Source organism: Haliaeetus leucocephalus, unplaced genomic scaffold (assembly GCF_000737465.1).
Source record: "Haliaeetus leucocephalus isolate CR32 unplaced genomic scaffold, Haliaeetus_leucocephalus-4.0 Scaffold687, whole genome shotgun sequence".
Lineage (NCBI taxonomy): Eukaryota > Metazoa > Chordata > Aves > Accipitriformes > Accipitridae > Haliaeetus > Haliaeetus leucocephalus.
Genome location: NW_010973123.1, coordinates 3,118,957 through 3,146,104, shown reverse-complemented (window position 1 = coordinate 3,146,104; position 27,148 = coordinate 3,118,957). Strand labels below are relative to the sequence as shown.

Genomic DNA, 27,148 nt, shown 5'->3' with positions numbered 1-27,148 from the left:
TTTTTTTTTTTTTTGGTTGCTCCCCCTCCCCTCCTCCAAGGTCAGCCAGGGGAGAGGCGCTCTTGGGGGGGGGCTCCCCAAATTCTCTCCGAGGCGGTGTCATCCAGGTTGGTGCGGCTTGGGGGGGGGGGGGGGAACCAAAACAAAAAAGCGCCAGTTTTTGTTTGCTTCCCCTGCAGAAGCAGCGTGCTTAATGGCTTCGCCAAAAAAGAGAAGACTCGCAGCACATGCGTTGCTTACTATGTGTCTTAGGGTGGAAAAAAACTGTAAAGGCAGCAGGTTGCGTCGTGGAGCTCGAGAGATTTGCTAAAAATACCGGGAGTTTTTTTCTTTTTAAACTAAGGGAACAGTATGTAACTGTGGGATATTCTTCTAGCTTTTGCCACAATCTGTTTTATTGCTGCCTATAAAAAAAGCTGCCGTTGGAGGTGTGCACCTGTCGCTCACTTGTTGTTTTGCTGAAGCAACTAATCGCGAAACTACGTAAAGCCACTGAAATCATGTATTAATCGGGTGATGGAGCGGGGCTCTGCGCTCCATTGGAATAGCAGATGTAACGCTGGGTCCCTAGGGTACTGTTTAAAAAGCAGCTAAGCATTTGTGCCTTGTATCTTCAGGGTGCCTATAGTTCCTCTAACGGTGTCGGTATGTTTTCACAGCGATGGGATGCCAGAGGTTCTGTTGGTATCGAGTGTCTCAATTGCATCAGTCCCATATTTGCAGTGCGGTCGTTCACATGTGTGAAGTGTGACTTTCTGCAGCATTGACTTCTGACTTTGTAAATACCAACCTGACAAGTGAGGCCACCGGTACCCTGGGTTTTGGTCAGGTGTGGGACAGCCTTTTCAGTTTTCATAATTATCATTTAAGTTGTCTCTTTTAGCACTCTGGCCCAGAAAATAATAAATTATTTATCTAAATTTAAGTTGACCTTTGTGTTTAATTAAACAGAGATGCAGATTCATGCCCGATTCAGCTGATCGGGCTGAGTGTAGCAGTAAACATGCAAGAAGATTAAAAACAACCATTAAAAAAATATCCCAAATCCTTCTGTTCGTCTGGGATACTTTGCTGCTGGTGTGGCCCTAGCTGAGCGGACATTGCTGAAGTGCTGGCATGCACAGGAGCCTGCTAAAATTGTACTGTCAAAGTCAGCTCCTTCAGGTGCTTGGGGAAGGAGCAAGATTTTGATTCTGTCCCGTGGACCGATGATTAGAAAGCTCTTCTGGCTTTAGTACCGGTTGGGTTATGCTGTTTGATTTTTGGCAGCTCGGCTGTTGGCCACTTGTGGTGTTGCAGTGATTACTTTTGGGGGTTTTCTTCTTTTCAAATAGGGAGGTTGTACACAAGTCAGTTCAGTAGGTGTTGAATGGTGAAGTGTCCCTGTGAACCTAGTGATCAAGTGAAAGCTTGCTGTGAGCAGGTCGGGACCCAGTATCCTAACTGTTCCTTTGGACAGCATCTGTAATGTGCCTATTTATTTCCTCACAGAAAAGACGAGTTATCCTTTCCATCACGCTGCACTTGAGAAACTATGTGGACCACTGGGAGAGAGTAGAGACTGGAGAGCTGCTGAATCCTAGAATAAATTATCTCCAAGGAGAAATTACAGGAACTGGAGCTCTTCATAATAAAGAGAAAAATGAAAGGAGGTTGCTACAAAGAGGAAACTGAAAATTTGTGTTGGGTAGGAGAAGAACTAATGGGCTTACAGTGTGAGAAGAGGGATTTGGTTAGGTGCTGGGAATCTTTTTACTGACACTAAGTGTAGTGAAATGCTGAATTATTTCCTGGGAAAGCTGTTCAATCTTCATTATTGGAAGTGGTTAGGACAGGTTTGACTTGCATCAATCAGTTATGACTGATGAAGAATTGATCCTGCTCTCTGATGGAACCAGACTGTATAAGCTTCCTGAGTCTATAGATTATATTAGAAAATAGGTAGGAAGAGTTTGTGTAACATAGATGTAATTAATAAAGTGAATATATGAGGTATGTCTGTGCGGTATTGTTTTTAGTACAATAAATTCTACTTGGTCACTTCTCAGGATGACTGGTTTTTAGCAGAGGTGATAAATTAAATGGGCTTTCTTGAAATAGGGTGGAACTGTTAAATGGTCTTATGGATGAGTTCTTTCAAAAGAGATATAAAATATGCTGGAAGAGGCTGGACCAATTGACCAGACTACTGTGAGAGAACAGTACTTTAAAACAAACAAAAAACCCCCATCCAGATGGGTAAAGTGTGAAGAATGACACTGTAATAATGTCAAACAGCAGAGAGGGCAAGGAGGTCTGAACTTTTGAGTAAAGACTTGGTTTATGAGGGGTTGGATGGGAATACAATAATACTGGGAGACATAGGGCTCGAATGAAGCATTCATAGCTTGCTTAAGAGTTTTGAAAGGTGAGAGAGTTGGGAAAGGTCGGTGGGCTCAGCGTGTAGATGTGGGGTTATGGAGGAGACAATGAGTCTTCATGTTGTGTCCTAGCTGAACACTATCACAGGGTGTGAGAGATCTTGGGACGAGTATGCAGAAAATTTGAATGAGAAATTCACTTATTGATTTTAGAATAGGAAGAAGCAGGCAGGAGGAAGTGTTTACTGATATTTGTGAATTTCCCCTCTGAAAGTGATGATGTTGTGCCTCACAGGATGACTGTGCAGGGTAAGGAGAGAGAGTTGGCATAACCATGTAGAAAGTGGGGCTGAAGAGTCCGTACTGTTGGAAGAATATGACAGAGCTGAATAAATGGGTTTATAGCAGAAATATCAGGGGTTGCATCTCTTTCCACTCTCCCAGTCTGTTACACGTATGTGAGAGTGGAAGAAGCCTTGTAGAGGAGGAGAGGGGAGAGAGTTAGCAAGCACGTTTGCGGTGGAGAAACTGCTGAAGTACGCTGGGGGGGGGGGGGGTGTTGTAATGTCAGGGAGAATGAGTGGATGGCTACAGCTCTGGAGATGAGTATGGCTGAATAGTTCGTAGAGGGAAACATCAGTAGTATTGGTGTTTGTTTTAAATGGATGCTGTATGTGCTCCCTCGTTGGGAGGGAACTGTGGAGATCTGATGCGTTGCTGGGAGGTCACACGTGAAGACGGGAGATGAGAGCGGCAGTTTAGTTAATTGGGTCAAGGTAACCTCTGCTGGTGGGAAGACCAGAAATGGCAAAAGTTGGTATCAGCAAGCAAGATGGAGTGGAATAAAAGCATTGTATGTGGTTTCTTGATACACCAGCTACATGCAAGAAGTGGCAAAGGATGGAGGAGCAGTAGAAGTGGCTGGTGCTGGTTGGCAGGGACTGTTACAAGGTGTGCTGTGGGGGTACGAATGTACAACCCCATGCAGTGACTTCTTAAGCAACAGGAGTGGGATGGGGATGGAGCCCCTGGTGGGCAATTAGGTGGCACTTCTCAGTCTAGCAGTGTTTGCTAGGATATCCACTGGTGGGAAGCACACCAGCCATAAATCACGATGCTACCTATTAATTAAGGCCTTTGTCCTGCAGTAATTTTTAGTTCTTAATACAGAAATTGCTGCTATTTTCCTGTTGGACAGCTTGCCATCAGAGGAGTGTGGAGAGAGAATTAAAGTGGATGTTCCTTGGAGGAAACTTCCTTATGAAGCAAGGGAAGCCTCTTCTTTGACTCCTAGTTGTTCTGGGTGCTGTGGGTAAGCCGCCAAAGGCGAGAGCTCTGCACCGCTGAGATGCGGTGGGACTGGGAAGCAGTCCTTTGTGAAAAAGGTTCACAAAGAAGTAAGCTATGAACGTTTTTCAAATATCTGGTGGTAGATAAAGGACTTAAATAAAATGCTTCGTTTTTGCATGTTGAATGCTTAATCTTTATTGCTTTCTTCCTACAAAGATTAGAGTCTCTTGTTATTGTGTTTCTTAGTGCACGTAGCTGGTGGTTGAGTTGTGTTGGATTGGAATATAATCAGCTGGTTCAGATCTGGAAAAAATACCTGTAGAAAATCAAGGGTTCGGCTGTAAGTGGCATCCCTATGGCAGTTAATCCTGGCAATTCTGGGTAGATCAGGAGTAATGACTCCTAGTGACAACTTCTAAGCCTAAGAAGGAAAAACTGCACCTAACTGAACTGCAGCCAAATGTCAAGTAGGTATCAGACAACCTGCAGGTTTTTATCTCTGCTCCAGATGAGGACCAGGATTACCTGTGTCAATCGGTCCTCTCAGCCGGGTAGGATTTTGGTGTAAGTAGCCCTGTATTGAGGATGCAGTAGAGAATCTATCCCGCAAAGACAAGAGGACTCTGAGCTGAGGAAAGGTGTCCTGGGATGTGAGAAACCTCAGGAGGAGGATGCAGTGGACTTTGTGCTGAAGCTGTCCTTTATTTGGCACAGATACAAGGTGTACTTGGTGTTTTTTGTTTTTTTTTCTATGCTATGGTTGAAACTGTTGCAGCATCAACTTCCAGAGAAGCTGTTGCTCAGTAGTGTGGTAGTAATTTCCCTGGTGGGCCCCAGTAACCACTTCAAGCCCTTGCTGTCACAAGCGATGGTTTATTGCCCTACTGTTGCACATCTCTTGAAACAAATTTATTTAACAGGTGAAGCTTGGGGGCTCACAAAACTCAGGTAGCAGCAATGACTGGCTGTAAGGATGGTGAGACTTGGAAGAATATTTTGGTATGGTGTCTGTATTTTTGCTGAGGATGGAAACTGGCGGACTGCTTTAATTAACTGAACTTCTCTTTTCCTGACCTTGCATACTGCTGATTGTAATTTTCAAATAAATGATTAAAAAGCTGAAGAACTGGTGGCTGTCCAGTGGTTTGAAGGGGCATAAAACGGTCCTTCTCACCAGATCTTTGGCTGCGCTTGTTGCCTACCCTGACCTCTAATGTTTCCCACGCTGGGAGATGCGTAGGAGCAGCGACATGCATGCTGCACGCTGGGAAGAAATGCATCTGGTGTCACTTTTGAAGTCAAGATGAGGTGTGGCTTGAACTGCAGCATAAGTAAATACCAACCCAGCAGAACATTTATAATGTTGATGGAGCCCTAGAAGAGTTGATTTAACCATAAAGATGGGTCTCTTCACCAAACCTCCTTTTTCTCCTGCTTCTTCCCCTCACCTCCTTCCCATGTGCACACACTTGCTGTCCTGCTGACTCCTTGCTTGCCTCGCCCTGGCAAAGGGTGGCAAAACCATAACGATTTCTTGTAGCGGTTATTGCTACTTGCCCACTCCAGTGCTGGCTAAATTGATTAAAATGCAAGGCGAAGCAAGGTCTGTTGCCTCATACCGGATTTACTGTCACAAGGAAGGCTATGGCTCAATGCTATTTTGAAAGGTTCAGGAGGAAAGAGAACTTTTTCAATGTTTTGCTTCAAATGAGAGGAGGAAATCTGCCCTTAACTAATTATAGGGCAGTGGAATACTAGTACTAATTTGAAAAATTTGTGCTTTTTAGCTTTTTTTTTGTTAGATTGTGTTGGGTTTTTTTTTGCACGAACAAAAACTTAGAGGGGGATGACCAGTGAGTATTTTTTGATGTATGAAAGTGGCTAAAACATTCTTTTGATCGTACTCATTCTTACAAAGCAAAAGAGGTTTTGAAGGGAGGCTGAATTAAAAAAAAAAAAAAAGGCATTTTGTAGCTTTTGATGTGCCTGTTCATTCACTGAATAGGAAAAAAGCTTTACTTGGTAGTGTGCAGAGAACACCCTTCCGGGCCTCTCTTTTCGTGAAAGGGGAGCACTATATGGAAAGGAGTAGATGTTGGGGTGGGGTGGGTTTTTTGTTTGTTTGCGTTTTTTTTTAATGATTATTTGATGATACTACTTTTTTTTTTTTATTTATAACTCAGCCTGTGGCAATAATCAAGACTTTGTATGTAGGGTCTGTGATGGGAAAGGAAGTTACAGTCATGCTAAGGTTGATCCAGTCATTAATATAAACATTTCAGGACAGCTCTTTTCCAATACAGGGAGCGTTTCTCATCTGTGCTTAGACAGGATAGGTATAGCTCTCCTTACCAGAGTCAAGACTGATAAAGAGAATAAAAAAAAAAAATTTGTTGTTGTTCTTTATTTGCTAAAGCTGTTTTTATACTAATCTTAAAGATGAAACTTTCTGTGAGATTAGGTCCTATCCAGTCATGAGGGTAAAACATAACTTTTATGACTTCATTTCAGATCTGTGTGATGAGTCACTTGTTTGCCGTTCTATAAGATAGCATTGAGATGACACAAATCTGTAATTTAAATTATTGTCCTATTTGTAGGTCCATGGAAATGTAGAAATGGTTTTAGATTTTGTGTGGCTTTAATTTTGTTGGATTTTGGGGTTTTTTTGTTTTGTTTTGTTGGTGTTTTTTTTTTAATTTCCTTATTTATTTATTGCAGTGTCAGCTGGTGGTCACTTTTCCTGAAATCTCAACTGCTGCTCTCTGCTCCCATGGCCTCTGATAGCCCTGTGTGGGATGAAGAACTGTCCTTGACAAATTTTGCTAGATGAAACTGTGTGCTCTCTGCTCGCCATGGAGAAATACTTCTAATCTCTGAAGTGCTCTCTGGGTGAGAGACCACCTGTGATACTGCTGATGTGGTTTTCATCATATTTCGGTACTTGCTTATTGAGGGCGAACTAGAGCGATCTGGCTTTAAGGACTGTTTTGTCCTTGAGTATTTAATGATGAAAAGAAAATGACTTGTCCCTTTTCTATTAAAGCTTTGGCAAAGGGTTTTCTTCCTGTTATTAAGGTCTCAATTGGTCATCAAAATGAGATGTCATTTTAATGAAGATGAAAATATGCAGCACTTGAATGCGATGTGGAATTATTTTCCAGTAGGGCAAGCCTATGGGGTATTGCTTATGTCTCATGTAAAATACGAGGCATGTCCGCTATCTTTTTCTGCATTCTTGGCAGCTCTTAAGGAATTAGGAAATGTAGAACAACTTGCATAAGCAGGAGAGGGAAGAAACGCGGCAAACAAGCTTGCTTCAGCGATTTGCTTCTGTTGCCTTCCCCAGGAGGAAAGGACTGCTATGCAACAAGGAAACTCTCAAATCTCTGAAAATGTTTATTGGAATAATTAAAAATTGAATTTCACCTGGGTATATAACTTAGGAAGACTCTACCAGGGGGCAACCACCATAAAAAAAACCCCTCTGGGTGATTGTCAGTCTTGTGTTCTCTCCTGCAGCCTGCTGGGAATAAAATAATTCACTCTGAGGTCATAGCCTGAGAAGTTTTACAGGGTTTAAGAAAAGCTTTGTGGAAAGTATTGCTGTTTTGAGAGGATTTTGGAATAATGCTATGGTAACAATTTTGATTGCTTTCATCACTCAGGTCCCAAGACATATATGTAGCTTGCTGCGCCTTCTGTTATCCAAAGTTTGCATAGACTAAAGTGGTGTGAGGTTGTAGAAATGGGGTGGGGGAGAATGGTTGCCAGGCAAAAGTGGTAAGCATTGGCTTTGCAATGTACCTCGGAGCAGCATCTATTCCTCAGTATGTCTGCCGGAGCTGGGGACACCGGAGCACTCTGTCAGATGGGTACCGCACAGAGCTGCTCACTGCAGAGCACCTGAGCGTGGAGTTAGGTGAGGACACCTTTGCTGCTGGATTTGTCTTAGTTGATGAGTTGGAAGGAGGAATGCAAAATAACTGGATTTCTTGGATCAATGTGCATGCAATTTCAGGTGGGGAAGCTCACTGAGTGGTTCATGTATGATGTGATCGTAGGGTCAGTGGCTGGCAAACGTTATCCTTTCCTTCCAGATTGTGAGGGGAGTTCCCAGCTCATCCTCCAATTTTCTAGGTCAGTTGCTGGAAAAGAGTCTGAAGTTACTCCATGTTTTCCCTGTTCTGCATCACCATATTACCTTGAAAAGCACCAAGCTAGGCAAAGCTTTCCTTGTTTTATTTTGTTACGAAGAATGTCATGTTTCCTTAAGCTGCACAGTGAGTTTATTCAGAGGAGCTCATGTCAATTATTACCGTACCTTGGAGCTGCTAAGGAAGAATGTGTTACCTAAATGTAGTAATGGATATGGCATGTTTCTACATTTGAGACTTGTGTGTTTTGGAAATGGCTGGAAGAGCAGCTTTAAGAACCGTTCAGTTAGAACCTGACATACGGTCCTTGTAAATTCATGGCTTTGTCAATGATTTGTACAAGGTATAGCTTCCGATGAGCAGGAGGTACTCTCCTGACATATGGGCTTGCTCACTGTCAGCTGAAACGTGAATTGGCGGTGTCTGCTGAACCGTGACTCTATTCCTTGTCAGTTGCTGTTCGCTTCTACGTGGTTTCCTTCATCTGTACGCCTACCTGTCATTTGACTTATGTATTGTAGACCCCCTTGTTAAGGCATGGTGATAACTGTCTTAAGCCCTTGTTTTCTTCTGCCAAAAATTACTTCTAATGATGCTGCGTTCTTTCTGATTTGCAGCTGAAATCTGTAGAATGAATAGCAAATGGATATTCATCAGCCAGAATGCAGGTTGTGAAATTTAATCGGAATAGTGGATTCTAAGGTATGTCTCAATTAAAGACACTGGTTGTGACAGAGTACTGTAAGAGGAAATAGAGTTATTCTCTCTACTTAAACCAATTTTTTACAATACATCCTCATAGTTTACCCATGTCATTTTTCTTAGATGTTTGGACTTAAGTGAGTGAGTTTTCTGCCTGGCCAAAGTACCTCCAAAAGTGACAATTTTAAATACTACTCTGACAAATGAAGATTTTTAAGAGAAAGTGGGCTATCCAAGATAGCCCAAGAATGACACAGGAATTTTTCAAGTTGTGTGTTAGAAAGCAATAGCTGGGGACTGGATGATGGTTTTTGTATAGAACCTTTCCTGTATGATTACTATATTATTAGGTATGTAATGCTTAACACTGAGAACTAATTGATATACCATGTCCCATTCATGTTTTCTGGTTCTAGACAAAACTGAGACACAGTCAATATGCAATGCAGCAGTAACCTTTTTAAAGTCATTTAAATTAATTGGGAACCTGTCTGAAACATCACAGAGATTCTTGCGTGTGGGATAGATGGGAAGGAAGGCTGGCAGACAAAGTAATTTCTCCCTGAAATAACAGTGAACTGAAAAAGTACAGAGATTTCCCGGGGCGGGGCGGGGGGGGGAATGTGGTTCCTTTTTTGGAATGAAAGTGCTCTAATTTATCATGTGACTTGGGAAATCCTCTTGGCTTCCTGCGGAGGGGAAAGGGGTAGTTGAACATTTCATTGGATAACAGAGCACGGCATGTTTGTGATGCATAACAACATCTGCTGCATAAAGAGCTCCCAAGGGACACTGCTGCTTGGCTATTCCTGTTATCAAGGGACTTGTTTCTAAGGTAGTGATAACAGAAATTCCATCGCCTAAATATTTAGGAGATTTGAAAATTACACTAGCACAGTGCTGTATGGTTTCCTCCAAGTTTGAGGATGTTTAAGAGGAGAGCAGGATTCTTCACTTGGACTTGGGTGTAAGGGATTCAAGAGAACCAAATCTAGTCACTTTTATAAGAAAGAAGAGTTGTATTACGAGCAATGTATACTGCTAGTAATGAAAAAAGCTCCAAATACTCCCCTTTGAATTAAAAGAATATATTAAAGGATTTTCCCTTCCTGTGGCAAGTTCCAGATGAGCCACTCTTGTGCTTTATGAACTGCCTGGAAAACTTATGGAGGAGTGCTGTTTGGCCTTCATTCAGGGTACGGTCAGTGCCGTGCATCACGCGGAAGGACTGAGGGAGCAGAGGGTATGTTGCTTGAGCCTATTTCCAGGCAAGTGAAGGCAGTAGGAGTATTACGTGAATATCCAGACTCCATTTTGGCTGCAGCATCACATGAGATCGAACGTCCTGGTGTACTTGCAGCTTGCCTGCTGCAAAATACCAGGTTGGTTAATCGGAGGTAACTTTGCTGCTTTGAGGCAGCAATTTTCTTCCTGAAAAGCTGTTTCATTAATAGAGCTTTTTTTTGTCATTTAAAAGGGTTGTTGCTAGAACTTCTTGTGCTCTTCAAAAACGTGTTACAATGCCATATTGTCCACAGAATTTACTGGCCAGACAGATGAAGCGAGGCTCTGAAAGGAGAGTGCTTTTGAAACATTTCCAGTTAGAGTCTCACTGCAGACATGTTTTGTGCTTTTGTTAGAGGGTTTTTTTTGACACCTGGAAAAGTGGTGTCGAGGGGAGAAACTGCTACACATGTTGAAATATCCATTCCTAGTTGCTTGGCGGGGTGATGCGAGTCTGATTGCTAAGGAACAAGAAGCTGATGCTGCAAAACAGAGCTTTGGTTTGAAGCCAAAAAGCCACGGATTTCTCTGACCACAAAGTTGAATAGAGTGATGGTGTCCAAGATTAATTTTATCTTAAGAATAATTTTGTCCAAAGAAAAAGAACATGACTCAGATTTGCACACGTACTCATTAAAAATAAATCACAATTTTGAATCAGCTAGTCACTCTTGTGTGTAGGAGTGACCATTTCCATATTTCCTTTTGGCATTTAATGCTCAAGAGAGTAATTTTAAACAAACAGTTTCACAAAGTACTCCTCTTCATTATTTAGCTAGATTGAGTAGGGCAGGATATGAGACTATGCAGATATGGTATTTTGAGTTGGCAAGGATGCTTTAAGTAAGGATTTTGCAAAAAGCATTAATACCACACAGGCACTTGTGAAATGAATTGTTTTGTAAATAGCGTTTTGAACAGATGTTGTTTTTTATCTTTCTCCAAAGGTGGGTTGTTTCTATTGACTGTTCCTGCACACCATTCAGTTTTTCTCTACATAGCAGCTCCTTTTCTTGTGCTGAATGTCTGCTTGTAATTATAGCATCATGCTTTTTCCCTTTTGCAGTCAATGATGCACACATTATACCTGTTTCAGGACATCCTTCTCTCTCCTGTCCCAACATGCTGGTAACACATAGCTTCAGTTTGAGTGGAGCACCCAGAGCTTTGGATCTAGGGCAATGAGTTTGGTGGAGCTGCTGTTTTCATGACCTACTTCTTGGGCAAGCATGGAAGTAAAAACTGTTCTTGGTGGCTCAGATGAGAGATTCAGGCTTTTTTTGTCTTGGACTGAAAATTAATCAGACTCCAGTTTGATACAGTCTTACTCCTCAAGGTTAGGAATTGAGTGTCCCCTGAATTACTCAAGTCTTGGTGAAGAGGAGAAGAATAGACAAGGACACATAAGCATAGAACAGTGTTGCTTTCAGGATTTAAAACAAGCACTTTTTTCTCCAAAGGAATTGATTGTCATTGTGGTCAGTCAGATGTAATTAATTTCTTAGTTTGTCCTTCGAAGAGATGTAGGTGTGTAATTGACTCATCCTAAACACTTTTATCCATGTTTTTACTTCCATTTAGGAGATTTGGCAACACTCATAAAGCTGAATTGCTATGATTAGCCTTATATTTTGTATAATAGAGTACACCATTGAGGGCTGTTTGTTCTTGGAATTACAGTGTCGAAGTACCATGGTACTTTTCAAGGTAGTATTTACATCATTTGTGTGGATTTCTACACTAGATGGAATCCGCATTGCCATGCTATGAGCAATTAATAAGTGTATCTTCATGTTCACGGTGTTTCCGAACTAGTTAATATACGGGTTTGACGGCAGTACAGAGCTCTATTTGCCTCCTTCAGGATGTGATCTTTCTAGCCACAAGTTAGAGCTGATGATGCTTCAAGCAGGATTCTGACTCATAAACACTTACAAGCTTTTGTACAGTCTTGGGAATGTGGAAATACATGGCTTGCAGGCACATGAAGAAAGCTGAATCGCTATTGTAGTGCTGCAAGACACCCTAAAGTACATGGACACCCTACTATATAGGTATTTGAGTAAGCTGACTGGCAACCTGTGTCTCGCTAGGGATGCATATCAATACTCAAGTCTATCATTACTGAATTGCCTTCGCTAACAAGTAAGCCATTACCTCCTTTCCACTGAATACACACCAAAAAAAACCTTGATTGTTTTCTGGTAACTTTTTTAGTGCACTCCAGCTCTGTTCCTCTGCCTCCTTCAAGGTTTTTCTAAAGAAAACAAAGAAAAGAAAAAAAAGTTTATTGTCATACTTTCCAAGTTTAGGGCTCTTTCATTTTTATAATATTAACTAGTATCCCATGAATCTTTGTTTTAGGTTAGGCTAATTTAGTTCTCAAAAGTATTTCCCTTTTTCTCCATTTGTATGCATGGGGTAGTTTAAAACACTTCTAAATGAGTTATTTTGGCAATGAGTTGCCTTGGAAAAAGCATTCTCTGAAATGCTTCACTTGAAGACACTTAAACTTACCTGCTAGTGACAGGCTTGGCTTACCAGCACTGGAAGTAATACACATGAAACTTGTTTAATTTAAAGCAATTAGAATTCACATTTTACGAGTTGTGTTTACAGCTGTAGCTCTTCAGCTCTGGCTTTATCTCTGTGCTGAGATGAAGCTTGCACCTTAATATTAATTGTCAGTCATGGCAATCACTGAGTTACGTGAGGCTTCTCCTGTCCTCATTAGCAGTCTCTGCAAGCTTTCCAGCCTGAAGCTTGTACAAATGAACAGATCTACCCCTAGCTTGTCTGTTGGCTGAAGAAATATAACTAGTCAAAACAGAAGAAAAGATGTTTTGTTGTTGTTGTTACTGTATCTTCTCTCTTACTGCAATGCTATTTTGCAGAGTCCCTCAACCTCTACTGTAGACTGAGATGCATGAAGAGCTAGTACATAAACATGAGAGAAGCACTAGAAATCTGTCCAACTTCTTGGTAAAGAAATTTTGATTTATTGTATATTACTGAATGAAAAATCCTTCCAGCTCTCACCATGAAAAATATCTACATAATTCATTGCAGAACTGAAAAATATTAGACATGTTGAAAGGACATTGTAAGTATAATAACTTCATCTTTTTAAAATCAGCTAATGAAGTTCAAGTTGAGCAGTATTGAAAGTCAACTTGATAACTTGCTGATGCGTATAAATAAATCTCACTGACTCACTGGGAAGCTAGTTGTTTTCCAAGCTAGAGGGGAAGGAGAGTTCCAGGCAGAAAATAAAAAATAATGGGGGGAAAAAAAAAAGTAGATGAAGAATAGGATGCAGTTGAACTATTGTCATCTGTTCCAATTCCATTTTGCCATCTATCATTATTATTATAAGTACAGGAATTTGATGGCACATCAAAGCACTTCAGTGACTTCTTTTATATTCCTGATTTATATTCTGGTACCTTTGGTGCAAAGATGCTGTTCTTCCTCACTACTTGGTCTTTCTAGTGCTGTTGCTGCAATGTTATTTTTTCCCCCTTGCTTAATAGGGTACTCATAATGATAAACATTTTTTTTTTTCCCCTGTGCTAAGGCTTTTATCTAACAGTAAGTGGGTTTTTTTCTTCATCCTTGCCATGAGAATAAGACTACCAAGTTATTGTGGGTCTATTAGTTGCACTTTTTCAAAAGAGTCTGAAGAAGCACAGCCTTACACATGACCCAACGTAAGTCTTAACTTTTAACGGTTATAATTGCTGTTTGCAGGCTTAATTGTGATGTGGCTTTTGCAGGTAAATAAGCTGATAGGAGAAAAATAGCCAGTCTCTGACTAGACACGTGTTTCCGTTCTACTCACAGCTCTGATCAGCCATTAATTATCTTTCCCTCTCCAAAGTAATTAGGATTGAGCTATGAAGCTCAAAAGTTGAACGTAGTATATTAACCCTTGTGCCCTCAAGAGAGGAGACAGGAAGGTATGCCTTTGTGATGCCCTCCTGTGACTGGAGTGACAGAGCAATTGATAGGCTTTTCTGTCAGCTTTAGCTGGTGTTCATAAAAATATTTGCTTTATGGAACAGCTTTTAAGTAATATTCAGGTAGAATTTAGAATAATAAAGTTGAATAAAACACATGACAAAGCAGTGTGACACTTTCCTACTAAAGCTGCTCGTTTTCTTTTTTTCTTATTAATTGCATAGGAAACATCGTGAGTTCCTCAACTGTGAATACTGCTGCCAGGGCAAGAGGTTTTATCAGAAACACCTTTATGTTGCAGTGTGGACCATATGAATGTTAGCATTAGTTTTTGTAGTCATAATCTAGTGTCCAGTGCTTTCTTTGGAGTACAGGACCTCCTCCCTTTGGAGTAGCACTCCAAGGAATCTCCCCAGATCCTGTGGAACAGAATTAACTATTGCATATGGAGTTTTTTTTCCTCTTAAGCTGCTACTTAAATTAAAATTGCCTTTGGATCTCTGAAAGAGGCCCCTGAATGTTCCTTGTGACTTATTTAGTCGACTGAGCACCATTTCTTTTGATTGCTAAGAGCTCCTTCCAGCCCCTGTGATGCCGGAGCTACCCTTGCTGCTGCTGTTACTGGTACTGGTGTGCCCTCTATTGTATCTTCAAACGGGTGCGTATCTAACAAGGTACAATCTCACCTTGTACATCAGTCCTTCTTTCTTTCTAGTGCTTGTTCTGGTGTTTCTGAGATGCTGTGCCTCTCTGTAGAGCTACTGACTGTGACTAATGCCTTCTTTGCTGAAAAAGCTAAGTACCAGTAGCTGGAAAGATTAATTTTATATAACATGCTGACTTGCCACTCTAGAGCCTCCAATGATGAATGTGTCTTACTTGCACCTCTCCCTGTCCTCTCCCTTTTCTTCTGTCTTCTACCAAGTATAGTTTTTACAACACAAACCCAGACAGAGTACATGGTGGTATAAAACGTCCACTTAATCCAGCGCAAGCCATAATCTGTCTTTGCATGCTGGTTACTACCAGTCTTACATGTCTATAAATTAAGTTTTGATTAATAATTAGAAAAAGCTGTAAAAGAATACATGTGAAATAGCAAAAAAAAAAAAAAAAAAAATCCCAGACCCAGAACAACTATGTTTTAGAGCATTGTTTGTTGACTCATCTTGTTCAGACTTTTCACAGATGATAATTTTAGGAAAGGACTGTTACTTCCACTCTAATTCTTAGAGCACTACTGAGAGATTTTGGGGGAGCCTAAAACTTCTGGGGCAGTTTTCATTCAGAATACAAAGTTGAAGATACGCACTTCCAAACATCTTATCTTACTGTACTTATGTTAAGATTATCCTAGTTTAGGAAAATAACATTGAATTACTGTCAGTAAAACAGTAATCCGTCGGACTGCTGCAATACAGATTTAAATGGATACACCATCAGTATTGCTCACAAATCTCTTGCAGTGAACTGAGCAGAGGTTCAGTATCAAATATTTCTGGCTTGCTTGTTGTTTTGTAAATCCAGATGAGATCAAATGCCCCGTCTCTACTGGTACAGTGGGAAATTTAAGTGCAAGTTTCTTTACAGTTTGCTGACTCCACAGTCAAGCAAGTGGAAAATGACTTGTATTTTTTGAGTTTTAGGGCCATCATGAATTTTTTTGTCCTCTCTTGGTTTCTTTGAAAGCGTTTTTTGGCAAAGAACTGTTTTGCAAGGCATCCCTCATGAAGCTGGAAATGTTGGGCTGTACACAAGCTCACCAATTTTGTGGTTACAGTTATAGTACACTCTGATTTGTATCTGTTTACTGTGGGGAAAAGTTAATGTTTGGATTGGAGGATGGCTCTGATCTCCCTTTTTGAGTTAGAGGTGTGAAGGCATTCATATCTGCTTTTCATTAGCAAAAACTGGCGTCTGCATATTCCTCTGTCAGTAAAAGCATGCAGAAGGACCAACTGCCTGTTCTCCAGGTTGTTGGGATGAGTAAGTGTGGGTTAAGAGGCACCAGCTGCAGGGTGACCCTGCCTGGAAGAGGCTGGTGTAACTTATTTCACGTTGGCTCGGTAGTTGTCGCTGGCAGAGAGGCCTCAAAGGAAGGAATTTCTGCAGTTCCTGTGCAGGCAGATGTTTTACCTTTATGAATCCTTCCTTGTCTGGATGCAAAAGAGCTTTTCGGAGAAGGCTGAGGCGGCTGTGGGGATTCTCTCAGGTTTTCCGTAAGTAAATATTTAGTTTCTAAGAATCTCTGCCCTTTGAATGGTGACCTTTGAGCCATTACTTAAGTAAATGGCATGCTTCTTGGACCTCTTGAAGGAAACTTGACCTATGATGTTAAACTGGCTGTTTGTTCTGATTTTAAAACTGCCTTTGGGATTGTGGAGTAGTTCGTGTTGCAAGCGTGAGCTGGAAAGAAGGAAATTTATCATAAATCAGACTGGTGTCAGTGAGCATCCCTGACTATGGGAGTGCACAAACAGACCAACGCCAGGCTAATTTGGTACGGGGCTTTTTTATGCAGCTCTCATGGCTTGCCAGGCATAAGCAGAAATGGATTGTTATTTAATACCACAAAATGGAAAAAATGTAATTAGCATTAAGTTTACTAGTTATAGATGTATAGTGCATAATATATAACGGTATTTTCCAGAGATTGTATCAGCAGTTGATTTTCCTTGAACTGATAGTATGCCTGCTTCTGCAGCATGGCAATAAAAAAAATCACCCCTTCAAATATACTATTAGCATTGTTGTGCTTTAGGAAGTATCTTTCTGGTGTCAAATCTGTACTTGTGCCTGCGGTAGCACGAGGGTTAGAGCTTGATTTGTATGCAACGTAGTTATGCTAGGGTGGTTGCTGCTGCAGAAAGTAGGCAAGTTGTGTGCGCGTCAGAAAAGTGCAGGAAGCTTGAAGGGCAGAACTGCATACCAGCTGGGGAAGCTATCCCTCTTTTCCAGCACCTACAAGGAAGGAAGTTTATATTGCTTCCAAAATTGTATGCGTCTTCTACCGTTGCAGCATTTAACTGGGTATTTTCTCCATGCAATGTCTAGTAAACCTTTTCTTAGTAAGTTTCTATGTTTTACGGCAAAAATCCACAAACTGTTAGGATGGAGATTAAACCAATTAAGAACTTGGCTAATCTATCAAGGGAATTGGTTTTTAAAAATAAACACAGATAACAAGGGGGGGGGAACACAGTGCAATCCCTTCTGTTATCCATTGTCTGTCTTTCCTAATAGGGGGATTTTTCTGTCCCTGGCGCAGCTTTGCTGGGTGCTCAAAGCAAAACCAGCTGGGGAGAGAATGGCAGACTGACCTTGGTGGGTTTGGAGGGATGAGTCCTACCTGGCCCAGAGGGTTCCTCTCCCCCTGTAGTGGTTGGAGGGGCTTAGTGCCCGTTAGGTGCATGAGGAACAGCTGTGTGTGCAACAGCCTGACGAGGAGCAGCTGTGGAAGGGACCCTGGCTCCCCCATGAGTCTGGGGGATGGCAGCGGGCACAGGCTGAGCAGAGCAAAAAGGCTGCAAGAACACTACCATCTTGCCTGGTGTTGTGTTGGTTTTCCCTTTCCTCAGTACAGAGCGTGTGGTGAGTAATGTGTGTTATTTCTGCCTAGAGGGTTTTGGGCTTCTGTTTGAATTAGCCTTCCGAGTTACTTAATGTGTTGTGTTGTAATGATCTGGCATTGTAAGTCCTCTAATCTTTATATGTTGGGAGTGTTGGGCCAGTGCTTGGGGTGTTATGAATGCTCAGTGGCTGGGGGAAGGAAGAAATTCTTTGTAGAGCAAAAAGTACCATTTACCACCAGGACTTTTGCCTGGGGGGAATAATGTTTTGGCTTGCAAGCCTTGTTTTCTCCTCCAGCCTTTCCCCAGACCTCAAAGGGAGTGCATGACGAACTTGAGAACTGTGGCATGGATATTTTCAGTGCCTCTTATCCTTGTTTATAATAACTTCATGAAAAATCTCTAATTCAGGAGAAAACATTTGGAAGCTTTACAACCAGTACTTGATGTCTTGGTGGTTATGTGTGTGCTTAGATCAGAATAAGCCTTTTATATTGGCAGGGCAAGGGACAAAGGATAGCTTTTTCAAGAATGCAAGTGGTTGGTTAAAGTAAGTAAAGGTAATGCCAACCAATTTCTATCTGCTCATTGGATTGTGTGTGATAGTTGGTGGGTATGGTGTTAAAAAAATTTAAAAAAAATTGTCAGAATGTGGATGTGCATCCTATCTGCTAGGGTAAAACAGAGAATTATATCGAACTTGTAATAAAGGAAAGCTGATTGTTATGGCCATGTTGAGTGTGTGAAGGTAGACAGACAGGTCTCTGAGCACATGCTATAAATCCCTAGCCGTGCCCTCTGTATGGGGTAGGCTGTAGGATTGCTTTCTAATGCGTCTGCCCATGGTGCAATTGGTTCTGGGTGGAGTTTTGAGTAAAAAAAGCTGGTGCTTTCTCTTGTAACTTATCTTGGGAGTTGTGCTTCCTAGAGAAAGGAAGGAGTTTAAATGAATATATGTATACTATACACATGGCTAACCAAGTTTTGTTTTTTCTTCTGCTGGGACTTGCCGTGGCTGAAGCCATGTGTTCCCACAGAGGCAAAGGGTCTGTGGCTTACTAACATAATGGCCACTTTTTAATTCTTATTTAGCAACTGGGTGAATATTCTGCTTCTGTTGCTCATGTATAATGGCTTTTTCTAGCATATATCAAGTAACTCTGGCTAAAGAATCTTTTTCGCAGTAAGCCTATGCGTGTGGAAGAGTTGTGGGAGGAAAAACTTAGCCCCTTTCCCTTCTTTCTTCCTTGCATTTGATTAATGTTTCCTGGATGTGTGATGGGAAATATCATCTATAGCTCTTGCAGAAGTGAAAAGTCCTCCACTAATAAACAGATAAACACTCATTGTTTAGTATTTTTTTGTTCCAAACCCCTGAGTATCTGATCCAAAATTATAAATTCCTCCCTCTTGTTTAGAAAGTCAGTTTTATTTTTTGTTTTCAAGCTACCAAATAGGTCAATATTAAAAAATTCTGCAGTCAATTCTTCAACAAAATTGCGTAGGCATGATTATCTGGATTTTCCTAGAGACAGAAGTCTAAACAAATGTTGTGAGCGAATGTTTTGGGTAAGTCTTTATTAAAAATGTTAAATTGCTTTTTTAATGACAAAATGCAAGTCAATTAAATAACCTGAAGGTTTATGTATCTTGTTTTTTCCAATGGGAACAAGATCATGCCAGTCTATGTGGGGCATTAAGAAAGTATATACCATCCAGGCATAACCAGGAGTACAAAGGAACGCAGCTTCTGCAGGAATAAGTATTAGTAGAAATCTAAAAATCCAGGTCTTCCATGAGCTTGCCTTATACTGAACATTAATCTTGTATAGAAAGAGTAAATTAATTTACATACAAATTTAATCATCTTAACAAGAACTGATGAGGAGTCCTCCCTATTGTTAGAGCTAGTAGCAATGTTGCCTGTTTCAGCACTGCCTGGTAAAATTAAGTTTCTTACAAGATATACATGTGTGGGATTTCTTGCAAGTTTCTGATTAAGTAATGCCAACAAAAGCCCAGGGTTTAATAACTGCATGACCCACTGGGATTGAGTTAGCAACAGGTAGTGTTGATAGCTTATTGCAGGTGTACATGCTTGCTCATCTCAGATGATTTAACTTAGGAATGTAGATACTCCCTCTTCAAAATGGGCACATGAAATTGGGTTTCCTTTTTCTTCTTTTTCTGCCAAGCAGAGCATGGAAGCTGTGGATGTTGAGCATGGGACACAGCATTTGAATGATGTTAGGAGATTTTGGTAGCAGTGTGACCACTTGAATGTTAGAGGGAATGAAAACTGAAGTAAAATGTGCAGGCAGATTATTAACAGTTTAAAAGGCACTGGGATAAATCCAAGTATCAGTGGGGTGGTACTGTGGTTTTTAGAAGTTACCATAGGCAGCTGCTTAGCTGAAATTGCATCCAATTAGGACCTTCAGATGCAGCTGATCTTCTGATAGGCAAAGGAAATTATCAACTAATCACACCTGTTAGGTAGAAAAAAGTAGTATTCATAGGTGGGTGGTGGTTTTGCTTGCAATGTGTAGGTGTCTGAATACAAAAATTTTGGGGTTTTTACATTAGGAATATCTAGAATTGACAATTTTATCATCTTGAAGGATGTTAAGATATGTTAAATTATACTTACCATGGCTTTGTCAGTGTTCAAGTTGGAAGAAGGTCACATTTTGCATGTTTTCCCTATGAATGTCAATCAGTAGTGAACCTAAATGGTTGGTGAAAATGGCTGGGTAGTTTTGATTGGAGGGGACCTCTGCAGATTGGCAACTTTAACCTACTTGGAGCATGGCTAGATTCAGTGCTGCATCATGTTGCTTAAGGCCTTGTCTGAGTGTGCTCTGAAAAACCTACAAAGATGGAAATTTGACTGCCTCTTTGGGCTTCCTTTTTCTGGTCCTGCACAGCTCACTTGGTAATTTTTCCACCATTTTTTTGTGCCAATGAGGAGTCTGTTAAAACAGTTTGTATCTTGAGATTCTGCTATGGAACCCCCAGCAGAGTCCGGCTCCATCTGGCCTGCAGGTCCTCTTTAGGTAGTAGGAGATGGATTGGATCATGTAGCAGTCTCTTTTCCAAACTGAACAGCCTCTAGCCTCTCTTTATGTGTACCTCTGCCATAGTCTCTTATATATCCAATGCTCTAGACTCCTGACTGTGTGGTGGACCTTCTCCTAGGCTCTTTCCAGTTTCAGATTTCTCTGCTGTACTGTGGATGTGCTCATCTGAACTGTGCTATCCAGGTGTGGCCTCACAAGGCAAATAACCCGCAGGCAGAGGGAAGCAGTTTTGCTGTTGTTAATGCAGCACAATGTGTGGTTATAATCACATTTGGATTTGAACCTCCTGAGCTGCTTGCTTGCCCATTCATCTGACCTACTGCGATGCCCAAGGTGATTGCCTTGCCCTTTAGTGTATCAGACATTCCCCTTATTTGATGTAGTCTTTAAATGTGCTGAGTGAATTCTCTGCCCTCGCCCAGGTCAGTGAGGAAGGTACTAGTGTTGCCCCAATATTATCTGGTTCACGCGTGGACTTAGGACTTCAAACAAAACAAATCTCAATGTACAGCTCTGCTTTTGCTTTCCTGTGTCCTATTTTAATGCCACTGCACAAAAATCTTCAATTGTCTTGAACTGCCTGTGTTCTGGGACTGTATACTTCTATTCAAAAATAATTTAATTTTGGAATTTGGCAATACTGTTCTTTCTATGCTTTAATTAAACTCTTGCCTGGCTAAGGAGGTTCTTCACCACATCCTTTTCACCCCTGCCACATTACTTGTCCTCTACTGCTATCTTTTTGTTCATCTCTTCAGTATTTTACTGTTTTGATCTTCGTGCTTTTGCCTACCAGCATGAAAGTAAAAACCTGAAAGTCTTGTATAGTAAAAGTTTCAGTTCTTAGAAGTATGTTGAGGGGTGTTGAATATGATCATTGATTTAAGTTTCAGTGTCTGTTAATGGCAATGAACTTCTGAGGCTTTTTACATAACATGTAAAAGGCAGAAAGAAAAATCTTTGTTCTCTGTGTGCTGGTCTTAAAAGTTTTTTTCCAAGGTGCAACTGTTAATGTGCTTTGAGAATACCTTAAAAAACTGCACCTCGTATTTGGAAGTCCAATAGGGTTTTGACTACATTGGATATATCCTCCTATTTATTGGGAATACTGACCAAAAAATAATTTGGGAGGAACTAGGTGGGATTTGTTCAAAAAGTGACGTTAATCTCTATTTGTTTGAGGTTAGCAATGACTGATGAATTTTTGAGTAGTAATACAGAATGGGATGTGAATTATTATGGTTAAGATGTGATTTCGTAGGTTTTCATTATTTGCTCGTGAGGGAAATTGCCATAGTGTTTCTGAATGAGGTTGACATGGAGACCAGTCTGTTCATTTCATCATATGCCTCTGATTTTTTTCTGATGAGAGTTTAACTGTATATGAAAACTTCTAAGTCTAATAAAGCATATTTATCATTGAATTGTGTTTTAGAGCTCTGATGCTGTTCACAGGCAGTCAAGTCAGTGAAAGGTATAGCATGAGAAAGTCTCTATTCAGCATGGTGCAGTATTTTGAGACCCACTGAAGTCAACAGGATGATTAATACAACTACTAAGTCAACACTGTTATTAATTCAGTGACTGAATCTTTTAATCCCATTTCCCCATGAATGTAGCCATATGTAGGAGTTCCTGTCAGCTTAAAGCTGAGGATGAGGTGGTGAATGCCTGTGACTCAGGAACTGATGGGTGCAGTGGTCAGAGCTATAATATGTAGTGGTTACTGTATTACCTTACTGTTGTTGCAGAAATGAGCTTACAGCTGAATAAACTGCATTCATTTAGAAACTACTCGCTGCATCTTGAGCATGTGCTTTCTTGTCTTGCTGGTGAGCTGACTGGGTATTCGACCAAGTGCAAGCTTTTATTTAAAGTCTTCATTCTTTTGCCAAGCTGTTGGCATAATTTTGCAGGTATTTAGACAGATTTAGGAGAATTGTTATCGCCATAATTGTCTTTCTCTGGGTTGTAATACTGCCTTAGATGGCTGTTGAGCTTCTGAATGCTGAATGGAGGTGGTAGTATGTTCCTCCTGAGGGCTGTCAAAACCCCACATTTTTTTCCAATACAGGCAACCAAATGGAAGGAAGTCATCGGGTTTTTCTGAGATAGCAGTGTTTGCTGGGCAGAAAAACATCCTGTGTTACAGCATGGTGGGTCTTAACAATCAAGTTATTCACCTTCCTAATGTTTGACCTGATAGGTGATTTAAAACAAATTGAATGTCCACATTTTTCAAAGAAAAATAATGAAATGGCAGCTAAAACTGGCTTTCCTAGTTTAGCTGTAACTGTGCCTGACTCTTTCCTTCCTATGGCTTTAGTGTGGGCACAGTCGCATACTATGTGGTAAGACTGTTTTGTTAGAAGAATGTCGCACGCATCAGCTAGAGCCGGTTTGGCAAATATATGTTCTTGGGGTGGTTTTTTCCTCTTTTGAAGATATGCAGTATACTGAAGGCTGAGCAGGTGGTAATGAGGGAATTCTTTTATAGCTTTATCACATCTGCTGAAGTCTATAAACAGCAAGAGCAGGAGGACCGGTGCTGAAGGATGAATGTACATTCTTGGCATTATTTGATGTATTTATCTGGCAAACTTGTAGAACCTTTGAGTACTGTGATGATTAACTCAATATGCCCTACATACATCCTTCAGTACTGCCTTACAGCAGCCTTTGCCGTTGTGACATCTGTTATGTGCTTATCATGAATGGTTAAAGCACAGGGAGCGTGCTGACATTTTGTTGATAGCCTGAAGTTGTAGGTTGGGCCTGTATTTATACATCAGTTGTGTATTTCGGATAACTATGAGTCTCTTGCTCTGTTCTGTGCCATGCAGCTGAGCAGAAACATGCAAAACCATTCATGCAACCATTTCAGTCTGAAAACATGCAAAATCTGTAGCATGAACCTGCAACCTATTTTTTTTTCTAACCAGTTCAAATGTTAGTGATGGAATTCATGAACAAGCCTTTTGGGTGATATTCTGTCTCTTATGGCTTGTGTCTGTTCCTGTCTTAGATTGCAAGAAATATTCTCAGATATCTGATGGACTTAATGTTTTTGTTTCATATAAGGTAGATTTATTTCTTGAAGGCTAGTGGACTACCATGATTAACAAGTGACTTGGCTGATATTCTGTAGCAGGTCAAGTGCCTGGGTCAGCTTCTATTCAGTGAACTTGTTTTGAATGATTTTTCCAAAAAAACCCAAATAAACATGTTTTAGAGAATTGTCTGTTCTCTACCTTGCTTTTGTGGTAGATTTTGGCAGTAGATGGGATTATGAAAGCATGAGTTCGATTAAAATAAATGTTCTTGATTCCAAACTGCAAGGTGCTGTCCTAATGTTAGACTGGGTTTTGATGTTACAGATGTAAAATAATTTTCTTTTTAGTTAGTCTGGTTTCAGCACAAATAACAAAACATTTGTATTTTAAATGGATAATGCATAGTTTACAAATATAGAAGGTTTTCTTCTTTCTTTCCTTACTGAGGTGTTTCAGGCCAGAATCCCCAATACGGTTGATAGGGTTGGTGGCAGGACAGTGGGATAAGTGCAGGAAAGAAATTTTGACTTTCAGCTGTGATTCTGTTTTGCTTTAATCAGGTCAAAGTAAGCATGGTGCTCAGTTTGACAGTCTGTGCTGAGTGTTTTGGTTTGGTTTTGGTCGTGTGTGTCTGTCCCTGTCCCGTCCCCCCCCCCCCCCCCCCCGCTATGTGAGACCTGTTCAAAATTGAAGCAAAACATGTGATTTTTCAAGTGATACACGTAGTTCACATACCAATGGCTTGAGAGGGAAGTTTTTTAACAGGAAGCAGATGGAGTGGTTTTTGAATAAGTTCATTTAGTTCCTCTAGGCTACCCTAGTTCATTTCCTTCAAGGCTAAACTTGTGAGAACCGGTTCTGTAACTTCATATACAAAGGACCAATTTGGCATTGCTGTGAGATTTTAATGCTAAATGCATACATGAACTTGGCAGCCATGCTCTCGAAAACAGATTCTAAATATCTGTTCTATAGCTGATTGAACTAACCTTGCTTACTGCATACTTCTATTTCAATGCTAAACTTGTCTTCAGATAAACGTGTGGAGGAAGGTGATGGCAAACACTTGTGGCTGTGTGCTCGTTATGACTACATAATTTACAAAGTATATTATTCTTTGGGATGAGAGAACTGGTATTATCTGTAGATCTTGCTAATCTTGGTCATGATGTGAGTTCCTGGAAGGCATTGTCTGGTCTCTTTTTTTTCTGCCCCTGAAAGCATGTATAAAACTACATGTACTAGAAATTGATTTCTTAGTATTTTTTAATTAGTATCAAGATTAGACATCTATAATAGTAGCAGTGATCACAGGTGTGCCTGGGCATCTCCTTAGGGCTACTGGCTGGGTCAGGATAAGCAGGCAGGATGTATCCTGCCTCATCCCTCTATAGCCCTATTCTTTTGCGAATTTACCAAAAGCAGAGACCTTTATCAATGGGTAGAGAGATTTGTGTGTATGTATATAGTGTGAGGCTGTTTAGACCTGTGTGGGTTTGGTTTTTTTTCCAGGTCGATGTTAGCTCATGGTGCTTCCTCTTGTGTACTTTGAGCAGATGTCAGGATTGTAGGTATTGATGATGTGAGTTGAGAGAAGCTTTTCCATAGGCTCTTGTCTCCAGCTTCTGTTGGTGGTTCTAGCAAGGTCTGTAAAAGCTACAGTAGAGGGGTTCCTGAAATACAAGACAGGATCAAAAATGTACTTTCCTCATGTGCTGGGTTAAGAGTTTTTGTGCAACTGTAGTATACTTGACCATGATTTCTGTTTTTCAGTGCTGCTGTTCATTTTTCTCCCCTACCATTAATATAATCTTTTTGATAAATTCTACTTGTAGAGATGCCCTACTTGGGTGAGGGTCATGACTGCCAGAGCCATCCTGAACTCAGTACCAAGCTTAGTTTGCTGACTGTGACAAGTGAAGCATATGATTCTGGCTCTGTTCAAACAAGTCTGTCTCTCATAAATGCGGAGCCAGATGATGTTGGACATGGGGTTGTACATGGGATATGAATTCTGCAGCTTCATGATTTATCTCGAGACTGAGTGTTATTTTGAGCTTAAAAAAATCACAGACAATCAGGGAGTGAGCAGTGCTATGGAATCCCTGGCTGTAACAGATTTTGACCAGCTAAGCTGATGCTTCCGGGTGGGTTATTCACCTGCTTATTTGTCCCCTGTACCGATGAGACCTGTCCTATCCCAGATCTTTTTGGTTTTCCTCCCTCTTTGATGTCTCTAGTTTTTTGGAAATGGTTAGTGGCAAGATATTATGTCTGAGGATGCTGTGATGGGCAGAGGAGTAGAGGCAAGCTGTTTATCTGCTGGATGTTCCAAGAGGTGTCCTCAAGAAGCAAAGGCAGACCTGCTTGCCAGAGAGCACTTTGAGAGCTGATGCAGCAGCCTGGGAGCAGTGCAGGACTCGTCAGTGCTCTGTGGCCGTCTGCAAATTGCTGTCTAATTCAGGTTTAGCAGGATTTTGCAGTAGCCAGAAGAGTTGTGTGGGAGAGGGATTTTTTTGCAGCACCTGTGAAACAGGAAAGCTATTTCAAACACTTGTGCTTTATGCGTTTTCCTAGAACTTCACGTGGACTAAATGGTAAGGCTATGGTTGCCAGCTGGAAAGTGTTTTTCTTCTTTTGATATATAGATTTTATTGGTAGCATGGGGGGGGTGGGGAGAAGGGTGTTACTGTGCTGGAGTGATGGGAAGGCCGAATAGAGGAAGAACAGATGTGCATTGCAATAAAGAGCTGTAGAGGGGTCACACCAAGCTGTTTTACACTCTAATGGGAACAGATGGATCCAGACTTCTCTTCTGAGTAAGGAAGTCATCTCAGAGACAGAAAAGTTGTGCTGACATGATAGTACTATATAGTACACGAACCACAGCTGCGTACACCCCCTCAGTTTTGTTCCTGGATTATTGATGGAGCAGCCTCCTGACTAATTTTTGCCTTTTGCTGTAGATCAGCTGCTATTTGGGTTTCTAAGACAGAAATTTCAGTACTTCTCTTGTCCCTCTCCAGACTTTCTGCAGCGGCTGTAAATAAAAGGCCTGGCACATCCATGAATGTTGCAGATGCTTGCAGCCTTGAGGATCCTGTTGACGTTAACCTTGTGGATCAGCTCCTCTCTCTCCTTCCTCCTCCTCCATTGCTCCTAAAAGCTCCTTAACTGATGTGGTCTTCAGGTTGGGGGGGAGCAAAGGGCAAGTGTTATTCTTAAACATATTTTTGAGAGACAAAATGAAGTCTTTTGCAGCATTAAGTTGCATACATAAAAATATTTTCCTAAAAGACAAGCAGAGAGGCTTTTTCAGATTTTACTACTGAGCGCTGTTGGAGCTCTCCAATTCAAATTTGGTACCCAAGTGTGGAAGTTTGTGCGAAACACCTACGTATTACAGATAATTTTTAAATGCTTAACATCTTTTTCACAGAAAAATCCTGTGGAGAATGGATTTCCTCTGTGAATCCCTGTGGCTATAATCACGCTGTTACTTTTGGCAAAAATGACATAATTTAATCCTGCTTAATGCTTCGTCCCTGAAATAACAGGTGACAAAGAAAATGCAAGTTACTATGTTTTTCATTCTAGCAAGATAGGATATGTCCAAATGTAACTGTTGACAAGTGAAATGAATTATTACATGCCTAGCTCTGGTATTTGGTAGAGCTTAATGTAGTGTTGCAC

General features: G+C 40.9%; 1 protein-coding gene across 1 annotated transcript in view; it reads left to right on the top strand.

The window, feature by feature from the left end:
• The window catches only part of MCU (mitochondrial calcium uniporter), a 95,389-nt gene that overhangs the window by 1,137 nt on the left and 67,104 nt on the right, over positions 1 to 27,148 (top strand). The window contains exon 2 of the mRNA XM_010580003.1: positions 41 to 107. Coding sequence (XP_010578305.1) covers positions 41 to 107 — 67 coding nt within the window. The remainder of the gene's footprint in view (positions 1 to 40; positions 108 to 27,148) is intronic.